Source organism: Lygodium microphyllum, unplaced genomic scaffold (assembly GCF_053477565.2).
Source record: "Lygodium microphyllum isolate KBCC unplaced genomic scaffold, Lygodium_microphyllum_v1.1.10 scaffold_40, whole genome shotgun sequence".
Classification (NCBI taxonomy): Eukaryota; Viridiplantae; Streptophyta; class Polypodiopsida; order Schizaeales; family Lygodiaceae; genus Lygodium; species Lygodium microphyllum.
Window position 1 is genome coordinate 539,330 of NW_028229523.1, and position 27,243 is coordinate 566,572.

The 27,243-nt window shown below is 44.2% G+C and overlaps 1 protein-coding gene across 1 annotated transcript in view; it reads right to left on the reverse strand.

The window, feature by feature from the left end:
• The window catches only part of LOC148009097 (mechanosensitive ion channel protein 5-like), a 243,735-nt gene that overhangs the window by 130,376 nt on the left and 86,116 nt on the right, over positions 1 to 27,243 (reverse strand). The window contains exons 2-3 of the mRNA XM_087673813.1: positions 1,170 to 1,343; positions 419 to 1,063 (exon numbers count right to left, since the gene is read on the reverse strand). Coding sequence (XP_087529939.1) covers positions 419 to 1,063; positions 1,170 to 1,343 — 819 coding nt within the window. The remainder of the gene's footprint in view (positions 1 to 418; positions 1,064 to 1,169; positions 1,344 to 27,243) is intronic.

Genomic DNA, 27,243 nt, shown 5'->3' on the forward strand with positions numbered 1-27,243 from the left:
TCTATTTACAAAATGTTCAAACTTAAATTCCATATCTAGAAACCTCCAAAGACCATATACTCAAGCACACTTTCTAAACATAATGGTTTATATGTCAGTTCCAAAGACAACAGGCTGCAAAAACAATACGTGAAGTTAAAGATTATGTGGGTTTTCACATTTTTTGAGATGTTCCACCAGCAATATGACGAACTGCAAAACAATGCGTGTGTATCTAAAGTATCTGCAATAAAAATAAGAAAATACAAACTGTATAGACATGAACACAAAGAACAAAGTGAATATTGTCTAGTTGCCTCAATGAGCTTGCTTTGTTCAAGCCCTTAACACTAGGTTTTAATTCCATGGTAGTAACTGGTTTCTTACTCATGTTGTTCATCCAACAACTTTGGCTTATCAAAATAACTAGAAAGCTTACGTCTGATGTCAATTCTTGCAGCTTCTCATGTTGAATTCCATCTGGACTCCGCATTGGGATAGGAATATCAGCCATTCTAACCTTTTTGTCAGGAAGTTGATCTGAGGAACTCGCTCTTGATGTTGGGCAGCCAACTTCAATAACATTATGATGCAAATTTTCTGCTGCTGGTCTCTCAGCAGTGGCTCCTTCTTTGCTAGGTCTGTCATTTGCATAGATTGTAGATGTTTCACATTGCTGCTTTTGCACATCTTTCTGTGGCAGTCTCTCACTGCTAGACTTCTTAATATCCCTCCATCGTAAAGCCTTGAAATTTGAGAAAGTATCTAAAGCTTTAGCCTCAGTATCTGACCCTTGAGTAGCAGATTGTGCCCTCCAAAGTCCTTTCTCAGCTGGAAATGACTGAGACTGTTTCTTTTGTTTCCGGGTAGTTTGCTTCCCTCTTGATCCACCTTTTTCATTATCCGTACCAAAACCATTTGCTATAATTGCGGGTCCGGAAAGTCTCTCGAGAAGGTATTGACTGAATACACAATGTTGAATTCTGTCAAAATATGCAGTTCGATGGAAACTGCTGGCTGCCACTTTGACAGCCAAAACTTTTAGCATCCAAGAAACAGAGGCAGTGAAAAGGCACCATAGTATCTGAAATAAAACCAATATCTGTTAGCTCTCTGTATATGTCCGTGAAAAAAGGATCACAGCAGAACAATTTGTCAACGAAAATAGGTAAGAATGTTACTACTATCACCTTTGTCATGATGTTCACTGCAGTTGTCTCTTCATGTCCCTGAAATATCACTTCCCAAACTCCAAGAACCAGTGCAAGCCAGATGCAATTTTTTACAGAGTGCCGCAGACCATAAACAAAATAAAGAACTCTCTTCTTCAGAAGGTAGTGCTTTTCAACACATGACACAAACAACTGAAATGATGGCTGCCGTTAGACTTTGCATTTTGGCAAAACTGGTGGACACAAGAATCAAATAGCATATACAAACACGATTTCTAGAGGCTTAACAAAGAATACATGGGTAATGTCAACTGCATGCAATGACTTTTGGCACCGGAATATAATAATGCCTTCAGAGAGGCTAGTAGTCAAGTGCTTGTAATGGAAGCATAATTTCTGCCCTTGAATATATTTTTGCTGTTAGAGGACATAGTTGTTTCCAAAAAGCACAAACTGAGGTCTTTTGAACAGATGAAGAGACAGAAGACCCATCAACTGAGCAAAGATAGCCTCCTAGGCTGCCCTCTTTGACCATAGCAGTTGCATTCTATAAGAATTATTCCATGAGAAAAGCATCTGTACAAGGACTCGATGAAAAACCATAGCAGACTATAGGAGGGGATTTAGAATCTAGATCATGCATTCTGGCTCCACGTAGTCCCCCCTCACTGCGTCTGAGAGTATTTGTGATCTCTATCCAACCAGAAACAAAGTCTCTACGAGAAAAGCATCCTGCTGCTTTGTGCCATAACCATGACTTGCTGCCCAGATGTATCAAGGTATGATGCTAGCAATGATCTCCTATCAGAGACAGCACCTTGAACTCCGCTTTGTTTGTGAGAAGAGCAGCAATTGTTATAATATTTAAAGGGAAGACCTATTGAGGCTTTCTATCGTGAACAGCTATCTCTTTTACACCTGCACATCTTCAAGCACCATGCTTACATGCATATTTCGGTTGATAAGTAGGGGAAGCTCATACCCAGATCTGAATTACTCATCTTGGTGGAATATTCTTCAGAATCCAAGGCCTTGCATTTGTCTGATCCTCACATTGGGAAAGCTCTCGGTTCAGATGAATATATTCAATGAACGAGAAATCCTACAAACTTTGCCACAAACTCTTAACTCAGAGCTCTTTCATGGCTTTTGATCCATGATCTCTTCCCACAACCCACTGCAAGACCTTCTACTTCTGGACAGTGTAGCATAGATGGGTGGGGTGTGTGTGGGTGTGTGGCAGGTGGTTTCCTTGTAGCACTATGCTCGCTCTGCTACACAGCCACTATTGGGTTTGACTCACGCCTACACTCACAAAGGAGTGTCAATGATCCTCGGTAAAACATTGGGCACTTTTTACTCTCCTTACGAGAGCTATTTCCCCCCAAATTTTTTCTCTTTTATTTTATATGCTTGTGTTACACAGTTTGGGACAGAGGAGTGCGGTGATCCTCGGTAGGACATTGGGGCACTTTTTACTCTCTTTACGAGATCCCCAAATTTATCATCTTTTATTTTGTGTGCTTGTGTGACACAATTTGGGTACTTACTGTGTTTTACACCTTTCAGGTGTGAACATGCTCTAGCAACCCTAAGGTTTAAGGGTTATACTTTGTACTTGCATTATACACTCTTTAGATTATTGCATTGGGTGTCGTGCCTACACTCACACTCGCCGTCTTTACTGTCAACTGTACTCTCAGCTGAGCTTGAGCTTCCATCTCTGTGCATTGTCTCGCCTCTTACATTTGGTATCAGAGCCAGCTCTTTGCTCAGCTCAGCTCGTGGCAACGGCCAGCTAAGCCACCACCTCTCAGCTATCACCTCTCCACAGTTCCCAGGTGTCTACGGTAGCTCCTGCCCGTCCTCAGCTCGCCAACACCAACCATTCTGGCCTGCGCCCATCAGACCTTGTCCGCCAGCTGCCTGGGTGATAGCCGCCCCAGTTCCCTGTGCGCGTCGCCAATCTGGGCAACACCTCTGTCCTGGGTGCCGCCACCACAGGCACCTGCCAGCGCTGCAGCACTACAGGCGGCCGCCCCCTACGCCAAATCCCTGTGTCTACCTCCAATTGCACTGCCTGCCTGGCCCCTGGTCTACTTGACTGCGCCTCCGCCTGCTCTAGCTAAGCGCCGCCTGCACGACCAGCTCCGCCCCTGTCGTGTGAACCGAGCTCCACTAGTGCCCGCCTGATTTGCCCGCTAGTCCAGTTCGATCTCTAGCTACGAAATTCAAGGAGGTAAAAGAAAAAAAATTTCTCATTTTTTAATTTAGGTCTCATTCACTGGAAAGGGCTTGTGCCCATGGAGCATCTCTCTACTCTTGCAAGTGTTTGGGACACACATTTCTCTCAGAGATTTTATGAAATTTTGGGGCTTTTGTTATCAGCTTGGAGATTGGCAAATCTATATGAGTGATCGTTTAGAATAGACTGAATTTGTGCATTTTGGGACATGAAACTTTGGGGCTTTTGCATTTATGGTGCTGCTGAGCACTATTTGCACCTTGGACAGCATGTACTTCGGACAGTTTTTAATAGAGTGTGATTAGCTTTGCTAATTACAACAAAATGTTTGCTGTACTTTTTGAAAATTTTGAGATTTTCAAGTTGGTCCAGCTTGAAGAATTGCTCATGTCATGTCATAAGGATATGTATTTTTGAAACCTCACTTAATATGTGGATTAATTTTTAATCACATGGTTAGGTAAATGTTGCACATGTGAGGTGTAGCTAAGATTAGAGTAAATTTACGAGTCCATGACCCGAGGAAATCATGGGATGTCAAAGACAAAAGTTGCTATAAGTTATGCTGCACATGTACTTGGTGGTATCTAGTGTCGGTTGTTGGCCTAGGTCATTCATTTGGCCATAAGTGTCAATTGGTGGCACTAGAGAAGTGACATTTAATGGTATCTAACGCCAATCTGATGGTCAAAGATGGCGTAGAGACACTCGGGAATGAAAGTTACCTGGCCAATTAAATAATTATTTCAATGCCTTGAAAAATAATATGGCTGGCCAATTATTAAATTTCAATGCCCTAAAAAATAATCCGACTGGCCAATAAAATTATTTCGGTGCTCTGAAAAATAATCTAACTTGCCAATTATTAAATTTCGATGCCCTGAAAAATAATTTGACTGGCTAATAATTAAACTGGCTAAACAACTTCCATTCCTTCCCGAATGTCTCTGTGCTGTCTTTGACCATAAGATCAGCGTTAGGTACCATTAAATACAACTTTTCTAGTGTCACCAATTAACACTTATAACCAAATGAATGACCTAGGCCAACAACTGACACTAGATACCACCAAGTACCTGTGCGATATAACTTATAGCAACTTTAACCTTAGACATCACATGATTTCCTCGAGTCTCGGGCTCGTAAATTTACTCTAAGCCCAGTTACACAGTACATGTGCAACATTTACTTAACCATGTGATTAAAAATTAATCCACATGTTAAGTGAGATTTCAAAAATACATGTCCTCATGACAGCTCCTTTATTCCTTGGTTAGTGACATTCAACATGGCCAATCAGGGAGGTGATGTATTTACATATATGTCCAAGGAGGATAGGTTGGATGGCAACAACTATTCTCTATTGTCTTTTATGATGAAGAATGTGCTGATTGCAAAGAATCTTTGGGATTATGTCAGTAGTAAAGAAGTTAGACTAGAGTTGTGGCTCCATCTACACCTCTCTCAAGAGGATGTAGACAAAGGGCAACTCAGCTCACTCAACCTGTTCAACCCACTCCAGCTCAGCCACTTTCCCAAAGATGAGTAGCACAAAATGCATGGGACACACTGGATGCTTAGGCTTTGTCAGTGATTGCATTCACAGTTCAACGGTCCATCATTCTACACATTCGATTTGCAGCTTCTTCACAAAAAGCATGGCTGACCTTAGAGCAAATGTTTGCTAGAAAGAATGAGACACGCATCTCTTTCTTAAAGAACGAGCTTGAGACTATGAAATGGATGAGAGTGATTCTTAACAGGATCATCTAAATAAAATTTAGGACTTGCGTGAGTAGCTTATGAATGTAGATGATTATTACTCAAATGCACAATTGATATCTACTACTTTGAATTCATTATTGCCCTCTTATATTATTTTTTTCATACGGCCTTAAACCTCACCATGAGGATTTTTCCACGGCCACTTACTTTCCTTGAGTTGATTAGTTTGCTCTTAGAGGAGAAGCAAACAAGAAAGAACAGTGGGGTGGATGTTATAGCCTCCGAGCATGATTTTATGGCAAGGCAGAAGGGCAAGGGCAGCCAAGCTAAAAATGCTCCACAGAGCTCTAAGACTTCAAGTACTTCACAGAGCACAAGAAACAAGGGGATACGCAAGCCAAGAAGGGCAAGTGCCACTATTGCAAGAAGCCAAGACACTACATCACAGAATGTTGAAAACGCATAGCCAAGGAGAAGGAGTCATTGATGTTTGTTTCTGATGCACCTTCCACTGCTACTGAGTCCGCGTATTTTGTTGCAGACAGGGACTATTGTTTCTATACATGCAGTTATGACTCTTCTTAGGCTGATAGAGCATTTAGCTCTACTGAGGATACGAGCACATGGTTCTTTGACAATGGTGTTTCTAGGCATATCACATTCCGCAAGGATTTGTTTTCCTTTGTTATTGCAACTCCTGTTGGCAAGTGTGTGTAGTGTGCCAACTATGCATCATATCTTGTTAGAGGCATTGGAAAGATTGTGTTGACAGCCATTGATGGCTCTATTCTCTGCTTGTAGGTTGCATTATTTGTGCCAAGTATAAAGAATAATTTGTTATCTATTTCTTCTTTGGCATGGTGTGGTTTACAGGTCACCTTTGATGATGATAGATACATGGTATCATGGGTTATATGAGTTAAATGCTCTTTCAGTTGATCAGTCAACATATTTAGCGTCCACTCTTACTCTTGCTATGTTACAGGAGGAGTTATGGTATGCTCACATAGGGAATGTAAACTATGGTAGCTTGATACTTATGCAACATACACAGATAGTGGTTTACCTCTCTTGGAGAGACCTATTGAGCATATATACGAGGGGCACATTTTGGGAAAAATGTATCGTTTTTCATTTCCTAGTTGGGTCTACTCTATGGTGAAAAAGTCAAAAGTGTATTATGCTTTTTTGACTTTTGTATCACTTGCTGAAAATCAATCTAGCTACAAGATTAAGACTCTTTGTTCCGGACTGAGGGAGGGAATACATATCTTCTATGCTGAATTCTTTTTTGAAGCAGAAAGGCATTGTCCATTAGTACACTACTGCTTATAATCCATAGCAGAATGGGTTTGCAAAAAGGAAAAATCGGTCACTCATAGAGATGGCCCCAAATGTATGCTTAAAGCAAAGAGCTTACCACATAGTTTTTGGATGGAAGCAGTTATGTGTGCTGGCCATGATTTGGACAGGTGCCCCACCAAGGCATTAAAGAATATCTAAGCCTTTTGAGGCTTGGAGTAGCCGCAAACCTTTTGTTGGACATTTTTGTACTTTTGGATGTCTTGCGTATGCACATATTCCCAAGGTACTTAGAAAAGTTGGACAACAAGACTATTAAAGTTTTTGGATGGAAGCAGTTATGTGTGCTGGCCATGATTTGGACAGGTGCCCCGCCAAGGCATTAAAGAATATCTAAGCCTTTTGAGGCTTGGAGTAGCCGCAAACCTTTTGTTGGACATTTTTGTACTTTTGGATGTCTTGCGTATGCACATATTCCCAAGATACTTAGAAAAGTTGGACAACAAGACTATTAAATGCATTTTTGTGGGTACAGCAGTGAGAGCAAAGGATATAGATTATATGATCTTGTCTCTAAGAAGGTATTTATCAGTAGGGATGTGATTTTTGATGAAAAATCATAATTATTCCTTACTGATTTTGATACATATCAAGCTGCCAATGATATTTTGAAGGGCTGCTATCCATTTCTTTTGGTGATACAACTGGAGCTTCAACAAGTGAACTTAATGTTCAGCCAACTGCTTCATTGGGTAATGCAAAAAATCAGCCTATAGCTGATCTGAATATTCAGCAAGGTGCTGAATTTGAAGTTCAGTAAGAGCTTACACACAATTAGGAACCTATGCAGAAGCGTGGATGGTATTTATAGAATATGAAAGATAGTCATTTGGATGCTACTATTGCTGATCGTACTAGAAGGCAAGCTCATATGCATGATGGTACACATGAGAAGCCTGAATGTTTTGAGGATGCACAATATAGTGTGCATTGGATGGCAGCAATGCAAGCTGAGTTTGATTCTATTATAAAGAAGCAAACATGGGATTTAGTGTCCTTGCTTGTTGGGAAGAAAGCCATTGGTACAAAGTCTGTCTATAAGCTGAAAAGGAAGCAGATGGATCCATTGACAAATATAAGGTCAGTCTTGTGGCAAAAGGCTACTCACAAAAGAAAGGCATTGACTATAAGGAGACATTTACTCCTATATCCCGCATAACTAACATTCGGTCTATGGTTGCTTTGGCTACCCATTATGAATGGACACTAGCTTGATATAAAGACTACATTTTTACATGGGTAACTTCAAGAAGAAGTGTATATACAACAGCCCATTGGTTTTGCAATTGTGGGATCTGAACACTTGGTGTCCAAGATGAAAAAGGCTTTGTATGGTTTGAAGCAAGCTCCTCGAGCTTAGTATGCAAAGATTGATGCCTTTTTACTCCGCCAGGGATTCATAAACAACTCATCAAAGTCTACCCTTAACGTAAAGGAGGGGGAATCCTTTCTAGTCATATGTCTTTAAGTCTATGATCTTCTGCTTACAGGGACACATGCTGATCACAACATTCAAACAAAATTTGCAACTTACTTTTGAGATGTCAGATTTGGAGCCTTTGCACTATTACTTGGGTATTGAGTGAGTTCATGATGCTAGAGGCATTGGATTTTTACAATCTAGATATATTGGTAGACTTCTTGAGAGGCTTGGCTTACAAGATTGGAAGCTAGTTTGTATATGAATGGAATTTGAACTCAAGTTGTCCTGGCATGATGACAATGATTTGCTTGATATCTATACGTCTACTCCAACAGTTGGATGTCTCATTTACTTATGCAACACAAGGCCAAACATTCAATTTGCAGTTTCAGCCCTGAGCATATATATGCACTAGCCACACATGTCATATTGGCAAGCTGTCAAGTCTGTTTTTTATTACTACCTTGCTAGGACTCTTGGATTGCTTTATGCCAAGAGGGGGCCACTACAACTACATGCTTATAATGATTCAGTTTGGGCCGGTGACTTTGATTCTCGACACTCCACTAGTGGTAATTGTTTCTTTCTTTGCTCATCTTGCATCTCTTGGCTTAGCAAGAAACAATCCATTGTTGCCATATCGTCATGTGAAGCTAAATACAAGGCAGCTTTCACTACCATAGTTGAATGCATATGGCTTAGACACTTCTTGGCTGATTTAGATGTATCTATCACGGAGTCTACTCCTTTGTTCTCTAACAGTCAAAGTGCCATTGTAATGGCACAAAACCCAGTGTTTCATGCACATATGAAACACATAGAGATCTACTATCACTTTGTCAAAGAGAGGCTACATGCAAGTGATATCAGTCTTGTCTAGTGTCCTACCACCAGTAATGTGGCAGACATCTTCACCAAAGCTCTTCCTCGTGACAAATTTGAAGCATTCCGCAATGCTTTAAATTTGATCTCCTTTTCACTCCAAGGAGGTTTGTTGGGTTTGACTCACACCTACTCTCTCAGAGGAGTGTCGGTGATCCTCAATAGGACACTAGGGCACTTTTTACTCTCCTTATGAGAGGTTTTTTCCCCTAGATGTATCATCTTTTATTTTGTGTGCTTGTGTTACAGAGTTTGGCTTCGGGTGTGAACACACTCTAGCAACCCTAAGGTTTAAGGGTTGTACTTTGTACTTGCATTACACACTCTTCAAATCATTGCATTGGGTGTCGTGCCTTCACTCACACACACTGTCTTCACTGTCAACTGTACTCTTAGCTGAGCTTGAGCTGTGATCTCTATGCATTCTCTTACCTCTCATAGCCACAGTCTCTAGAATGCTACAAAAATGTCTTTGGAAATGCTAGAAAAATATGTTTGCAAATGCTGTGGAAATGCTCCACAGAGGAACTCCATTAAGCTTGCAGAGAGGGCAGTCTACAAAAAGCACCAAGTATGTCTTGCAAATCTGCAGGGAAGTCTACAAGGAATATATAAATGCACAAAAATGGAAGTTTGGAGGACCTGCAGAAGACTACATTGAAATGGAAGTTCAGGGAGCAATGCAAAATGAAATGCTAGAGATGCTAGAGAGATGCATGGAGAATCTCTAAGGAGAGAGAGATCCAGAGAGAAATGCTGAAGTCCAGAGGGAAGTCTAGAGAAAAATGCCGAAGTCCAGAGGGAAATGCAAGTCTAGAGAAGTATGAAGAGAATGTTGAGGCATAAGAGAGGTGTTGACTAGAGAGAAATGTTGGAGAGCACAGAGAAAGAGAGAGAGAGAGAGAGAGAGAGAGAGCCAGACCTGCACTGATGTGGACCTGCATTGACAACTCTGCACACCCCCCCCCCCACCACACACACACACACACTCTCTCTCTCTCTCTCTCTCTCTCTCTCTCTCTCTCATCTGTGCTAGACCTGCTGTGTGGGATTTCCAGCTGCTATGCACCTGTTTTGGCTGCACAGTTGTCCTGCGTGTAATGATAGCATCGACCATTTACACCTGCTTCAAGTTTGTCTGCTGCCTAGGGTTCGTGCACAATCACATCAGCACACTTCTGCTTTGGAGGCATCTTTGCAACAGCCAGCTGGAGTTTTTGCAATTCTGCATTTCATGAAATGGTTACAGCTTCAGGTCAGCTTGTGTTCTTCTTGAGTGTGGTTTGTTTTGGGTTGCTTTGGGCATGGATATGCAGGAGACTTGTGGTGTAGATATGGATTTTCTTGATTAGTGAATTTGAGAAGGTGAGATAAAGAATTGGTGGACTCTAATATTGAGACTTTGGCCGAGGATTTTCATGAGCCAATAAAAGGAGATGAGATGGGTTGTAAATGCCGCAAGAAGCTGACGATTGATCCTCCAATTTTGGGTGCTCTCAAGATGATTCAGCAAGGTGTGTGTATTCCCCACTCATAGACAAATGAATCTTTTCAGTATATGATTGCATATGCTAACAATCTCATGAATAACTGTGCATGCAAATGAAGGAAAAGCAAACTCTTTATTGGATGGTGATTATTCAATGGTTGTCTTGGGGACAGAAACAGTGTTACAGCATATTGCTGCATATTTTTGTCCTATTTATACTAGGCTCCCTCCTCAGTCAGTTATATCATCAACTACATGTTCTATGGTGGAGAGAGGGAGCTAGTGCCAGTGCCTACAAGCCAATGACTCACTGTTGCATATGTCATTCTCATGTTTGGTATATGGATTCTATTTTGCAAGCATTCTTTTTAAGTTCTCTTCTTTGCAATGTTCTTTTGTGTTTTCTCTTTCTTGCTCTTTTGTCCATGTGTTCAGCAGTTTATTATAGCATCTGTTTATGATTCCATTGCTGCATCCACTTCTAACAGATGTACATTAGGCTGTCATAGCAAGCTATATACGTGCTGTCATTATCTGAGGCATGCACAAATGTCGGCATTGGTGAAAAATGACTATCATGGAGGGTTCGTTCAATAAGATGCCATACAAAAGTGAAGCCTTCCTTTGGCATGTCATGGTTGGTGGGCTACTTCTCGCCGCAACACTTGCAAATTGCCGCATTTCAAATGATGCTTGTTTTTTCTACCTTAACAACACTATGGAAACTTCTTGCCATCATTTTCTTTCGTACCCTTAGCATGGGAAATCCGGTCCCTGTTATCTACTATTCGGCAAGATGTGGTTGACATGATGTCATTGTGCTGTTGTGCTAAGAAATGCACTTAGCCACTTACAACCCCAAAACATGCTTATTTTAGGCTTATTTTAGCCAAAATCCTAAAACAAGGAGCGGATCGAGAAAGTTAAGTGGGAGAGGATCTAGAACCCTAATTTTCTATAAATTGGCAGTCAGCCCTCCACTCTTACACAATCTCGTTTTTGCAGGTTTCAGGTGTTACCAGCTTGCTGCCCACACCCCGGTCACGAAGGGCATCTCAGCCCATCACTGTTCCCTATAGTCTAGCGCCTGTTTCCAGCCCTCCACACACTGAATACTGTTGTTTCTGCCTAGCGACTGACTAATGTTCATCTACACTGCTGTCGTACAGCCTGCCACGCCAGCAAACTGCTGCGTTTGCAGCCTCCAACTACTGCCCTGACAGTTTTCTCTCTCCTGTCTAAAGTCACTGCAGTCTTTCTCTCTCCTGCAGGCTGTCCTGCCTGTGTTTTCAGCCTTTCTCTCTCCTGCAGACTCCGTTTTTAGTCTTTCTTTCTCTTACAAGCTGTCCTGCCTGCGTTTTTAGTCTTTCTCTCTCCTGCAGGCTCCGTTTTTAGTCTTTCTCTCTCCTACAAGCTCTGTTTTTAGTTTTTCTCTCTCCTCACTGCTGACTGCATCAGATCTAGCTTCTCACTGGTATGTCTGCTGGTGTTCGACATCCGGAGGCTGCCTTGCTGCAATTCGGAATCCGTTCGGAGTACGACACACTCTCCAGCTCATTATCCCTGCCCTGATCCTAGAGATACAGGAGTTCGAGGTTCAGTATTCATTCACTGCATAGTGTGTTTGCTGCATGAGCATCGTATTATTAGTAGTCATATCATTTCATTTGTTCACTGTGTTCATTATCTCTGAGTTACTCTAACCCTAACCCTAATTGAGTTCTTTTTATCAGTCTGTGCTTTGTCGCATGGTTTCTGTTTATATTTCTGTATTAGGGTATTTTTCTTTACATGGTGTCAGAGTCTGGTACTCTCTGAGAAACCTAGACCTTTGATCTGAAAGCTCTTCGCAAGAAGCAAGAACAACAGTAGGTTCAAATGACTTCGAACACATCAACACCGATTCAATCTCCAGATCAACCTATGCCGAGAACCAAGCGAGAGTGGGCCGATCAGCTTGCTCCACAAATTTCCGACATGGTGGGAGAAACATCTGAGTACAAGGAAGAAAAGATAGGCAAGCTGACCTCTGTGGAATATAAACTGATCATAGCCTATCGACAAAAGAAGATTGAGGAGCTCAACCGAAGGATTGCCCTTCAAGAAAAGCTTCTAAATGAAGGTATGCATGGATTTCACAAAACAATAGGGTATTTTGCTGGTTCAGCTTGTGCTTCCGCAAATTAGTGCATTTACTCTTGTGTTCGTAATAAAATGGCTGCAACTTCTTCCAGTTCAGACATCAAGAGTTTGATGGAGATTAAACGGTTTGATGGTCATGGATTTGACCTTTGGAAAGACCGTATGCAGGGCATTTTGTTCTTGAAGGATTGTGAGGATGCTTTGCAGGAAGATAAACTTGCACTAATGTCTGATGCAGATTGGGCCAGAGTGAATAAGATGTTGCGCGTAAGTCTAATGATATTGCAAGGCCGTCGAGACCTCCATCAGGGATGGGCCCCCCTCTTGGAGAGCAAGATCCGGAGTATGTGTTCCATTTTTTCAGACTCTTCTGTCCTCTCCGGTGCAAGGTACTTTTGATTCGTCTTTTGTGCCTTCTTCTTTTACCTCTTCTGTTTTGCAATATACTGGTAGAGATCATGTGGAAGAAAGAGTCCAGTCTGTTGATATGGAAAAGGTTCTCTAGAGGACCAATTCTTGTATGTTAACACACGTCGCAAGGATTATAAGAAAAAGCCAGGTAACTCTTCTTCTGTCCTTCCTTCTTTTCTGTCTACTTCACATAATCAGATTAAATTTGATGTTGCTTTCACTTCATTACATGGCGTATCCTCATCTTCATAGTTTCATTTTCAGTCTTTAAATAATAAAAATGAACAAAAAGAATTTGCACCTCATACACCTCACTTTCAAAACCCACCCATCCCACCACATTCTTTCCTGCTTCACCACTTCCATTTACACCATTTACATTTCCATTTCAGACACCTCATGTCGCACCGCACATCACTCCGGGGGGTTATGGAAACATAGGCACATCCTTTAGGACCTCGTCCTTTCCTCAGCCGAGTGGTGTTCCACCTACCTCATACACACTTTCGGGATCATTGCAGCCTGGGTATCCCACTCAGTCTCTCCCTAGTGTGGATCAATTGCCTCCATAGTTTGCCTCCATGGCATTGCCTAGTGGACCTTCTGGTCATAATGTTGTGTCCTAGCCTTACTTTGAACAAGGCTACTATGTCCCAGTGCCTCCACCTACACCGGCACCTTATGGAAACATTCATGTTCCAGTGCCTCCGTATCAATCGGCACTCATTGGACACTCACAGCCTACTTCTGCCTACCCACCTCTTCCCCCTCCTTACTCTTATCAGACACTCACCTCCAGCATCTTTCGCACCATCATCTTACTCCACCCACCCGACACCTCATGGTTCTAGCTCATATTCTGCCAAAAATGCATTTAATGACAAGACTTGTTTTAATGGGTCAAACTTTACTACTTGGTTGAATTCGATGAGACATGTCCTTGATTCACAGAACCTATGGGATCTAGTGCAAGGATTGGAACCCCAATCCGATCTCGCATTTTTTCCATACGAGAACGTCCGCTCATGGAAGGCTAGGAATGCCTCCGCTATTGTCAAGCTAACGCAGGGCTTATTGCCAAAGTTTCATTCTCAGCTTCAGCATTTTGACTTAACGTCAGAGCGATGGGCACATTTGACTGACCGCTATGCGGCTCGAGATAGGACCCGTCGTATTAATCTTGACCATGAGCTTGAGCTTTTCAAAATCGCTGACCGGAATGACTTGAAAGTCAAGTTGGCTGAGTATCGACATCTTCTCATTGAATTCTCCACTACAGGGACTCCCAAGTCCTCTGACGATCAGGTCACATTGTTCCTAAATAAACTCCCCAAGAAATGCTTCAATTTTGTGGAAGGAATAGTTTCAAAGCCTACCATGCCTACATTCTATGAATTTGAGTGTTAGCTGTTGCGTTACGCACGGTTGTTCGATCAGTTTCATATGAATTCTTCTTAAGAGAGGCCTCTTCTTGCTCATTCTTAGAAAGGGCAACAAGGGAAGAGCAAAGCAAACCAAACCTCTACTCAAAATCAAAATCAAACTCAAAAGCTAAATCAATCTGGGGATTCTCAAGGAAACTCCGAGTCACAACTCAAACCTGGGTGGCAGAATGTACCTAAAAAGAACAGGTATTGTCAGCATTGTCAAAAGGCTAGCCATTTTGACGACAAGTGTCGATCAAAGGCACGAGACACAGCACCAAAACCTAAGTCTCAGACTCCCGCCCCTCAGTCGGGCAACCCCCAGCAAGGGAGGCAGGGTGATGGCAAGGGGCAGTTTAAAGGCCGGACTCACACTCCCACCGCACAGCCATCTCAATCAACAATGTTCTCAACTCCAAAGGGCTTGTCTGACTAGTCTGTAGAGGCCCATATCGTCTCCATAGAGACATTAGATGCGAGTCTCGTCCACATCTGTGAGTTGCCTCCCGACGAGGTTACTGCAGAGGCCTACTCGTCACAACCGAGCACTTCAGCTTCAGTTTGGATTGTGGACAGTGGAGCTACACATCACATGACTCCTATAGAGGACATTTTCCGTACCCCAGCCCCTGTAGCCAAGCGGGTCCATGTAGGAAACAACTCCTCGGTCAAGATTCAGGCTCAAGGTTGCGTCAGTTTTGCCACTGACAAGGGTCCAGATCTGGCTTTGCTGGACAATGTATATCATGTCCCTCAGCTTGGGGTGAACTTGTTATGTGTTTAGCAGCTTTGCCAATTGGGGCGAGCAGTTTTCTTTATAGCAACCACAGTCGAGGTCCTTGACTCTCTGACTAGTTTAGTGATTGCTTGCGGTGAGGCACAGCCTAATGGCCTATACCACATGACACACTTTCTGACCGAGCCGACCGCCGAAGGCTCCGTGTTCCATAGCTTCCAGGCCTTAGCCACATCTCGGGAGCCTACGCACAATGAGCGTCTTTGGCATTTTCGCTTAGGGCATCTTGGTTATGACTCACTTTATGAGTTATCATGCCGTGAGCTGGTTGAGGGCCTTTCACGCCTGAAGCTAGCTCGAGATGTCTGTAAAGCTTATCAGCTCGGAAAGCAGCACCGTAACCCATTTCCTCAGCAGTCTACACATAGAGCTCAGGAGCCTGTTAGATTAATTCACGTTGATCTTTGTGGGTCGACATCCACTGCTGCTTTGAACGGCGCGCTGTACTTCTTTTTGATAGTGGATGATCATTCTCGATACACGTGGGTGTACTTCCTCAAGCATAAGTCAGATGCTTTCACATATTTTTCTGCTTGGGTGCTGTTGGTTCATAACCAAACTGGTCGTCGTGTTGGGTGCATGAGGAGTGATAGCGGTGGTGAGTTTATCTCCCACGAGTTTCCGAGTTTCCACAGAAGCATGGCATTTCTCGCCAGCTCACCCCTACCAACTCCCCCTCTCAGAATGGAGTCGTAGAGCGTAGGAACCGCACAGTCATGGAAATGGCACACTCTATGCTGTTCGCAGCACAGCTTCCTCAGCGGCTTTGGGTCGACACTGTTACCACTTTGATGTATATCCTCAACCAATGCCCCTTCCTCAGAAGACCCCGTATGAGGCATTTTTTGGCTCTTGGCCTATTATTTTCCACTTCAGAGTTTTCGGGTGTCATGCGTACACACACACGCCTGATGACAAGATAGGTAAGCTTACCACTTCGGATCAGACACGGTCAGTGGCCACGCCTCTTGATCCTACTGTCCACTTGTCGAAGAATACCCTAGGACAGCCCTTCGATGCACACACCTATCGTTCTGTTGTAGGAAAACTTCTTTGGTTAATTCACACTAGGCCTGATTTAGCTTACTCAGTTAGCATACTCAGTCAGTATTTCACAGCGCCTAGGATGTCACATTGGATTGCATGTCTTTGTGTGTTGCGTTATTTGCGGTGTACTTTTTCTTATGGCTTGATATATGGTTCTGGTTTATGTTTGTAGGGTTACACTAATTCCGATTGGGCAGGAGATCCTGACACCCGGCGTTCCCATGGCGGCTACCTCTTTACCTTGGGCACGGCTCCCATTTCTTGGTCCAACCGTAAGCAAGAGACGGTGGCGGCTTCCACAGCCGAGGTTGAGTACCGGGCTCTCTTTGATGGCACCACCAAGGCCATCTATCTGAGGAGTTTACTGGCGGCGCTTCATTTTTTATGTGACACTCCCACAGTTGTCTACTACGACAACCAAAGTGTCATTTCCCTTGCGGGCAATCCGATCATCACACCACGGACACGGCATGTGGGAGTCCACTTCCACTTTTGCAGAGAGTAGGTCGAGCTAGGTACTATTCGCCTAGAGTTTGTGCCTTCATCAGATAATTTTGCAGATATCTTGACCAAAGCGGTCAAGCGGCTGGTTCTTCAGTACCTGCTACTCAAGATCGGCTTGGATACACCCTCCCCTACTTCTTCAGCTTGACGGGGAGAGGGTGCTTCCCTCTTGCTTTCCCTTCCAGTTTGTTAGGGGGCGGCTCCTACTCTTGATCGTGACAGTGATGATGCAACTTCATCCGCACTATCAGGATCATTCCATATGCTCCCATCCATCATAGTATTCCTTCTCTGGTCCATCCTGGTCTCCCAAAGGCTGTCTCCTCGTGTGAAACAAACTCGGACCCCAAATAGCTGCCCCATATAGGAGTGTGGGTATAACCAAGGTGTCAAAAAGCCACAGTTTGGTGCGCGGCTCATGAAATTGTATGTGAGCACATTGCCTCTCCAATGCACCTAAGACTGCATATGCTTTTGCCAAACGAGCCTCTGATGTCTCTCTCCAAGAGAACTGTGGTCCCTTCAATGTGACCCCCAGATAAACATACTGCCTAACCATCTCCACTGGCTCTCCGTCAAAAGTAAACTGGCGCTCAGCTCTTGTCACCCAAGCAGCTGAAGTGTTAAATACCATAACTTTAGTTTTCCCAAGGTTCACCTTAAGATCTCTATCTCTGCAAAAAGCTGATAATGCATCCAAGTGTCTATTTAGTCCCTCAGGTGAGTCAGATATAAGTACAATATCATCGGCATAAAGCAGTAATGGTATCAGTACTCCAGCTAGGCTGGCTCCGGCCCCACCCGTCCTATCCACATATTCTGAAATTTCATCTATATACAGCCCAAAAAGTGTCGGTGAAAGTGGACAGCCTTGTTTCACCCCAATGGTGCTATTGACTGTATCTGAGATGCCCTCAGGTGTTTGTACTCTGCCTGTCAGGTCACTGTCTCATACAGGGCATAGATACTCCACTGTATCTCTACGGGCACATCAATGTTTTGCATTCTTTTCATGAGTCTAGCATGTGGCACTGTGTCAAAGGCCTTGTGAAAGTCCACAAAACAGCAATAGATCTTTTTCTTGAATGCCTTGCCTTCTTCAATGATTGCCCTCAACGTAAAGATATGGTCTAGAGTTGTATATCCCCTCCTGAAGCCAGCCTGGCCTTTTGACCTCAGGCCATGCATCTCGGCCCATTCACTCAACGCTTGTTCCACGATAGAGCCATATATCTTGGTCAGCATGTGTCCAATCATGATAGTTCGGTAGTTACTAGGTAGCGCGGGGTCTCCACTCTTAAAGAGCGGCACAATAATATGGTCTGACCAACAGGTTGGAAATCCCTCACAAACTGCCCTATTAAAGATGTGAGCCAGCGTTGGTGCCAGAATATCACAGGCATGCGTGAAGTGTTCAGCCACTAAACCCTCATGGTCTTGGGCTCTTCCATTTTTCAGCTTCCATATGGCATTCCTCACTTTTTTTTCTGTGAAAAATCTGCAATTTGCTGGCCTTGAGGTTGAGGGGAGTGGCATAGGCTCTTGGCCAGGGATATCATAGAGTGTGCAAGCATATCCATGCCAATCATCCGGTCTAGTAATTTGTAGGGGTGGCTGGCTCTCATGCATCTTTTTCCATGCTCTCTTGCTGTCCTGCCCCAAGAACATGGAATACATTTCTGTTTCTAGTCTGCTCAGGTATTCCCGCTTCTTTTTGCGTACCAACCGTCTGAAGAGTGTTCGAACATGCTTATATGTGCATATACCAAGTGCCAGCTCTCGCTGAAAACGTGCTCGTGTCTCTCTGCACTCATCATCATACCAGCCATTCTATGGAGTATTACCTCGTGGAGGTTTATCTGACGGTGTAGTGTGTGGGAAAGCGTATGATGCTGAAGTGTGTATTATCTCGGCCAACTGTCCTATAAACTCATCCAGAGAGGCCTGTGTGTCTAGCTCCCTCAATGCATCTCGCACAGTAATGCTGTATATGTGTGAGGTCGCTTCCACAAAATCATAGCGTGGTAATTTTGGTATGTGTGACTGTGCTTCGTGTATATGCCTATATTGCATTGTGAAAGCTAGAATAGCATGGTCTGCTACTAATCCAATTGGTCTGTCTGAGATTTCAAAACTTTTTATGTCAGGTAGCAAGTTGGGTGATCCAATCAAATAGTCCACTGTGCTTGACCCTTTCTTGTTATTCCAACATGTGAAGCCATTAGATCTTGGCCATTGTGATAGCCCGTTAAGGATGGCCAAACCATGTGCACTTCCCAATGCCAGTAGGTGTGTTCCATATTCTGTTATCTCTCTATCTTGGGCTGATCTAACTAATCCCACTTCATCTAATGCAATATCTCTGAACATCTCATCACTAGTGTCAAAGAAAGCAGATTGGTTGTTTCCTGTGCGTGCATTAAAGTCTCCTGCTAGTAGAACATCCCCAATTCTCATGTATCCCATTATGTCCTCATATAGTGGTGTATACGGGGATGCCTCTTTAGGGGCAAACTTAGAGTATGCAGGGGGAAAAATAGCATATGGCAATATACATGTCTCGAGTTCTGCTTGTACGTAACCTGATCCACATGTATCTTGCCTCTACATCTCTATGTACCACTTGGACTGTATCTCGGAGCTCTTCTCTAAATAGAATTGCCACCCCTCCTGATCCCCTCGTCCCTCCAGGCCGTCTAGGCTGAGGGCGATATACACTTTCCCATCTATATCCATATACATCAGGTAAACGGCTGTCTTTACATTGATGTGTCTCAGTATACATACCAATGTCTATACCTTTGAAAGTATCCTCAAAATAACCTACATCTGTCTTAAGGGAGCCATTGCAATTCCACAGTGTGAACTTCAGGGTCTCATAGGCCGCGCACCGTCATGCCGTCCTTTTCTCTGTGATGATGATTCTTCCATCTCTATATACAGCCCATTTACCTGCTTTCCGTGCCTCTAGAACACGTGGCATATTTTCCCTCCTGTGGGCTAACTGGGCTGGGATGAGGTCTTCATCTAGGTAGATCTTTTCTCCTTTGAGAGCGATCCTCTTAGAGAGGAAGGCTCTCTTCTTTAACAGGTCTCCAAACTTCAAGATGAGGACTTTTGTTTTTGTGTCAGCCTTCCCGACTCGCCAAGCCCCAATGATGGGTACATTTGTAGCTCCAATTTTGGTGGCAAGAGCTGTAGCATCTTCAATTGGGGAGCTTTTCTCGTCTAGTCCAACCACTCTTACGTGGAGTGCGCGTACCCGTCGTTTTGCCTCTTCTTCCAAGGTGGCATTCATGACTTCCACTTTGTTGCCATGCATTCCTTTGTTCTTTTTTGCCACATCTATCCATTCTGCATTTTCTTTGACGGTATTCTCAACATTCTCCATTTTCTTTTGGGTGCCTTCCACCACACTTGCATAGGTGTGCATGTCCTTTTTTAAAACATCCATTTCTTTTTGTAGTTCCGGTGTGGTTTGTGGTTCCTTTTGTGTGTCCAGTTTCTTTTTGCATTCCTCTAGTTCTTCTTGTAGATTAGAGATCAATGAATCTTTCTCTGCCATGCGTGCATCCAAAGTTTGTTGCATCTCCTTTTTTAGTTCTTCCATCATTTCAGCTCGAACCTGCTCTTGTATGTCCTTTTCCATTTCCTTCCTCATGGTACGTATTTCAGCACGGAGTATGGTCAACATCTCCTCATATAGTGTTTCATTAATTTTGCGGAATGTCTTCCCATATCTACTCGACCCTGGAGAGACATTCCAATCTCGGGTTTTACGCCCATAGGTTTTGTATCTCGTGTTCTTTGGCGGTGTATGAAACATTGTCTCCATGGTTGGTTTTGTGATTCCTTCATTGTCAGTTTCTTCCATCGTAATTATAGTATGCGCTATAGCATAAAACTGTTTACAGTCTGAGTAGAGTAGTAAACCAGTGACATAAACTATCACTCTAGCATGAACTAGAGACAGTATATCATAGACTGTCAATGTGACTGCATCATAAGATATGACTATAGCATGAAATGTTAATGTGCGTCAGTCTGAGATCACGCAAGTTTCCAATCCACACAGCATGCAAGGTTCACATCAGTCTGAGTACATCTGCAATCTCAGTGCATTCACAGCGTCTGCATCATGTCAGTCTGAGAGAGTGTCTGCAATCTGGGAGAGTGTATGCATACGTCATTGCTGCCACGATACATTCACAGTGTCTGCATTCATGTCAGTCTGAGAGAGTGTCTGCAATCTGAGAGAGTGTCTGCATTCGTCACTGCTGCCACAGTACATTCACAGTGCCTGCATTTATGTCAGTCTGAGAGAGTAAGTGCAATCTGAGAGTGTCTGCATTCGTCACTGCTGCCACAGTACATTCACCCAGGACACAGCAGACAGGCCAGCATTCATGTCATTCTAAGTACATTCGTGTCCTTGCAGGACAGTGGTTGTCTCCCTGTGCAGAGACTTAACCTTGCAGAGCAGCTCCTTCGAGTCAGCACTCACGACAGTCCCGCCAGACTATTGTCACTACCGTTGCTCCCACTAGACTGCCGCCTCTTGTAGGACAGGGACATGACAGTCACGTCAGCTCTTATCACTCGCGCCAAACACGTCCGTCACGCCGGCATCCCGTCGCTCACGCCAGACACGTCCATCACACCACGTACGTCTCGTCACGCCAGCATCACACTAGGTACGTCCATCACGCCAAACACGTCAGTCACGCTAGACACGTCTCTTCACGCCAGCATCCCGTCGCTCACGCCAGCATCTCGTCACGCCAGAGAGAGAGAGAGAGATACGACGTAGAGAGAGAGAGAGAGAGAGAGAGAGAGAGAGAGAGAGACCTAGATTAGGTACAGACTGAAGCTTTGTTTGTTTGTGTGTCCATATGAGAGAGAAAGAGAGGGGGGGGGGTCCATCAAGTGATATGCCATGATTTCATTCGGCCTACTTTTGACGGGTAACAGTGTCCACGCCATCCTACATCTTGTAATCATGCAATCTTGTACTTTTTCGTAATTAATACAAGTACCTATTACGGAAAAAAAAGAGGCAAGGGGGAGAGCTCCCACCTCCCCTCCCTAGATCAGTCTTTTTCCAAGAATTTTCTATACATGTAATAATACTAGTATGTCCCAATGGTGTAGGAGGTGTTTTCTATCTCTTTTTGTCAAGATACTATAGGTTATATGCATGACTAGGTGGACTTAATATCTATGTCTTAAATGCAATTAGCACTCTAGTAGATCCTTATAATGGAGCACCAAAAATGTGTCATTTACTTGGTGTTTTTCTCTATTGTGTCCCATGAAATTCTTCCAAATTAACAAATTTACATGCTATGCTATGAGCACAAACAACACACACACACTCACTCTTGCTCTCACTCACTCATTCTTTTTTTTTTCATCATCACTCACTCTCCCACACACACACACACACACACACACTCTCTCTCTCTCTCTCTCTCTCTCTCTCTCTCTCTCTCTCGTAATAGGTAATTGTATTAATTATGAAAAAAAGTACAAGGTTACAAGATCACAAGGTGCAGGGTGGCTCTAAGCAGATACAAAAGCACAAGAGTGCAAGAGCTACACTAAAGCTATATAGGCCGCTTCACAAAGGATCAAGAGTTTTGTTGAGATTTTGTTGCGTGGGCCTGGGCCTTTGCTGCCGATGTCTCCAATACACCATCTTCAAAGAAGTCTCCCAATATCGCAAAGGGATTGGGTCTTTGATGTTCGGCCTGTGAGGAAGAAGGCATGTATCCAGAATGGGTGGCTGAATGAAATGCACTGATCCTGGTCATTGACTGTGTGATCTCGGGCACTGAATGCAGCAGGTCTGGCTGAATGAAATGCACTGATCCTGGTCTTGAATGTGTGATGCGGCAGGTGTCAATCGAGCTTGATAGTGCTTGATGCAGCAGGTGTGATGCAGGTCTGACACAACAACAATACGACACAGTAGGCTGAAGTCTAGGAAGTCGTAATGCAGGCTGGACTATGGTCATGACGCAGTGAGACTGTTACATTACTCTGACTACATCTGGTTTATGACACTCTGCACTTGCTTGACAGTGATCTAACACAACAGCCTTAAACGGCAATACTGAGACATACTAGTAAACAGTCTGATCATTCATGGAAGGCATACATTAAATATATATTTAACCTGGGCTTAATCTAGACTGCTAAAACACAAAATAAGCATTGCATAGGGGATACCTCTAAGGATGAGATAGCACACCCGGCCATGGAAGCCATATTCCATACTCTGCCCCAAAGCACAAGATATAAAAGCTACGGCCGCAAAGCTCGAGAATAGACAATCTCCCCTACGTCAGATAAGCTTGGGAAGACCCCAAGGACCATTAATGAATCCATACACACAAAGATACAAATCATGATTCATACAGAGTTTTTGGGGGGGGGGGGGGGGGGGCGGGCGCTGTCCATCAAGTGATATGCCATGATTTCATTCGGCCTACTTTTGACGGGTAACAGTGTCCACGCCATCCTGCATCTTGTAATCATGCAATCTTGTACTTTTTCGTAATTAATACAAGTACCTATTACGGAAAAAAAAGAGGCAAGGGAGAGAGCTCTCACCTCCCCTCCCTAGATCAGTCTTTTTCCAAGAATTTTCTATACATGTAATAATACTAGTATGTCCCAATGGTGTAGGAGGTGTTTTCTATCTCTTTTTGTCAAGATACTATAGGTTATATGCATGACTAGGTGGACTTAATATCTATGTCTTGAATGCAATTAGCACTCTAGTAGATCCTTATAATGGAGCACCAAAAATGTGTCATTTACTTGGTGTTTTTCTCTATTGTGTCCCATGAAATTCTTCCAAATTAACAAATTTACATGCTATGCTATGAGCACAAACAACACACACACACTCACTCTTGCTCTCACTCACTCATTCTTTTTTTTTCATCATCACTCACTCTCCCACACACACACACACACACTCTCTCTCTCTCTCTCTCTCTCTCCGTAAAAGGTAGTTGTATTAATTACGAAAAAAAATACAAGATTACTTGATTACAAGATACATGACGACAATCCAAGCCATCATGTGAAGAGGTGCTAAGTACTACAAGTTACAATGTCATGGCAAGGATGCGGAGGAAATTCCCATATGCCAAGGACGGAAGTCCTCCGTAGAGAGCAAATCAGAACGATGGAGAAGAGCTAACTGCCAATACAAGAGGCCCTTAAGCCTCACAATATGCCGCTGAACATTATGGGCGGAGTCAAACAGAAAAGCATTCCGAATGGTCCAGTTATGCCAACAGCCCCAGTATCGGAGAAAGTGATACATGAGCTTCATATGTGGCTGTGCGGGAGTAGGGTATTTGGGCTGGCCCAAAACCCAATCAAAGGGGCGCAGTGTGATACCAACCACCCCTCGCCAAACGGCCGACAAAAATAACCAGACTTTCTTAGCGACGGGGCAAGAAATAAATCGGTGGCGGGCGGATTCCATAGTAGTGGTGCAAAAGAAACAGGTGCCATTGGAGATTCGTCGCTTGGAAAGAGCCGAAGCAAGCGGAAGACCCCCAATCATCACTCGCCAAAGAAAGACTTTGTATTTAAAGGGTGTCTTGTTGACCCAGCCCTCCATCACAGTTGCCCTCCACCATGACCGAGATTTACGCAATCCCCATAAAGCATTCGCTTTAGTAACTAGCCATTGATTATCTTTAATCAGAAGATGATACACTTGGTTAGCAGAAGCTTTGCTCAAAGGCAGCCGGCCTTGTAGGTCCCAATCCTGCCAGGGATGATCCGAAGCAAGAGCAGGAAAGGGTTGTCTGCTCTGGAGCACCGTCAAAAGCTGTTCCCATAAAGGCCTATATCCACGAGGGATCCTGAAAAGCCTCCTAGCAGTACGAAACGATATAAGCACATTGCGACTCGCAAGGGTGGCATCCGCAACTGAAGACAAGCCCAAACGTGCCATCCGGTTGAATTGTAGTCTAAGCTCATGTTTACCTTCCCACGAAAGTAAACGCGAGACTGCCAGTAATTCCAATTGAAAAGAGTTAGTAGCCAAGCGATCCTCCGTTGGGTGCCACTGAGCCTTTTGAAGGACGTGTTTCCAGGAACACACCAAATGAGTAACCAGCGATGAAGAAGAACTGGAAAACCGCGAATCAGCATTAAGAACGTGCCACCAAGAACTCCGGAGTTGGGTATTGCCATGCCGAAGCCCATGGCCCTCGAGGAAATAACGGGCGATGGCGACCCACGGATGATGATCATCCGAGCACATGGCGCGGAAAAGGGACCAACGAAGTGCCTGCATGTGAGTTTGGGCATCTAAAATAGCTCCGCCACCCATGCGTTTGGGGGTGCACGCATGCGACCACGAGATCCAGGAAATACCTGCATGCAATGAGTCCTTCTTCCATAGCATGAAGCGAATAGACTGAGTGAGAGCATTCAGAGTCGTAGGAGTCCAGGGCAACAATGGCAAGAAATATGTGAGCATTGGCAACATAATTATCTGGGCTACTTTGAGGCGAACATGAAAGGGCCAGGTCTGAGACTTCCAATACATAAACTTGGCCACCATTTTCTGAGAAATCCACTGCAGAAGCTGCTTTGGGGGAACATCAACACCCAAAGGGTATCCAAGATGCCTGACAATGGAACCTCGAGGAACAACCAGACCCTGCCAGTCCAAGGACTGCAAATCCGACTCCGTGCAGCTTAGAATGGCTGATTTGAGCGCATTGATACGAAGGCCTGACGCCTGACCAAAGAGACCCCAAACATCCAATGCTTTTCGAAGGTTATCCTTGTCCGCACGCAAAATCATAAAAGTATCATCCGCCAGGGATTGGCTAATGAAGTGTTGTCCTGTAGGAAGCGACAGTCCGGCCAACTGGGAAGAGGCGGCCATATGTGATAACATGGAAAGAACTGGATGTGTCGCAAGGGCAAAGAATAAAGGGCTCAAAGGGCACCCCTGTCTGACAGAACGGGCAAGGACAAATGGCTCAGTAACACCTCCGTTCAGCATGACTCGCGAAGACGCCGCAGCACTAATGGTGTAGATCAGACGAGACATCCGAGCACCAAAGCCCATAGCAGGCATAAGGTCAGCAACGAAAGACCAGTCCAGATAGTCAAAAGCCTTTTCTAGGTCCAGTTGAATCAGTACTACCTCCTGATTAGAATGCCGGGCATAATCAATGGCCAATTGGGCATTCAAAACATTGTGTAGAATATTTCGGCCCTTAATGAAGCCATACTGGAGAGGGTGCACAAGGGCAGGGAGATGCTTATGGAGCCGATTCGCCATTACTTTGGAGAAGATTTTGTACATTGAACCCATCAAAGAAATTGGGCGCCACTGTGTCAACTTAGATGGCGAAGGAACTTTTGGAAGCAGTTTAATAAGTCCTTGTTTCCATGAGGGAGGCATGATCCCCGTTTCCCATACCTGCTGAAACAAAGCCTGCAATGGTTTCGCCAGTTGGGTAGCGAAAGCTTCAAAGAACTCATTGGTGAGACCATCCCAACCTGGACTTTTATCTTTGGGCAAGTGTAACAAGACATCCATAACCTCTGCTTCACCAATATCTGACTCCAGAGTAGCTTGCATGTCCTGCGGAAGCTGATTGCGGTCCAGGTCATAAAAAACCGAACGGGCCTGAGTAATTTGGGCTGAAGGTGGAGAAGCGGAACCGAGAAGGTCACGGAAATAATTCCTGCACATATGCACAATAGTCTGTGGATCCAGGATAAGGTGGCCTTGTGCATCCTCGAGTCTGGTCATATTCTCTCGAGCAGGAGAGGCATGGAGAGCTCGAAAGAACTTATGGGTCTGACATGCACTATCTTGCAAAGTCTCTGTCAGATGTTGCAATTTGGCCTGCTGATACGATTTTAACTGGAATTCTTTAATAAGATCGGCCACCCGCATGGCCAGTGCAAGCAGAAATGCATCATCCGGAGTGTCCACCAGCAGGGAGCGAACCAAAACCAGGAGGTCCTCCGCTGCCTGTCGACGGCGCCGACAAAGAGAGGCATGATAGATTCCATATTGCCGAGCAACCCACTGCACATTAGAGAGCAATCTTTCAAATGACGCAGTGCCCTGAGAGGAAAAGTCCAAGAAGAATCTGTCAAGCAATTGCTGCATATAGCCCTGAAAAATTGTATGCTTTAAGTAGGACGAGTTGAAACGCAAAGGGAGTCTCTCCAAAAATTGCTTGAAAGGGGCAATGGATTGTGCAAGCAACTCGAACTGCAGAGGGAAATGGTCCGACAAGACATATTGCTGCAACACTTTTATTTCGAGCATCTCAGGCAGAAAATCATCATTCTGCATGATATATATACGGTCCAACCGCGACCATGTTGTGGCATACTAGGCCGAATGGAAAGTAAAGCCTGGAGAAGACGGGTGTAGCCAGGACCAAAGATCTTACTTAAGAACAGCAAGAGCCAACTCTTGCCACATACGACTTTCCGGCGCATCCATGACCGAGTGCTCCGATGTAGACTGGGAAGAATCAACACACATATTGAAATCCCCCATGAAGAAGCCCCGTCTGCCAAGTGACAAGGAAGTCTGCAAAGTCTGCCAAAGCTCCCGGCGAGATAACGAATC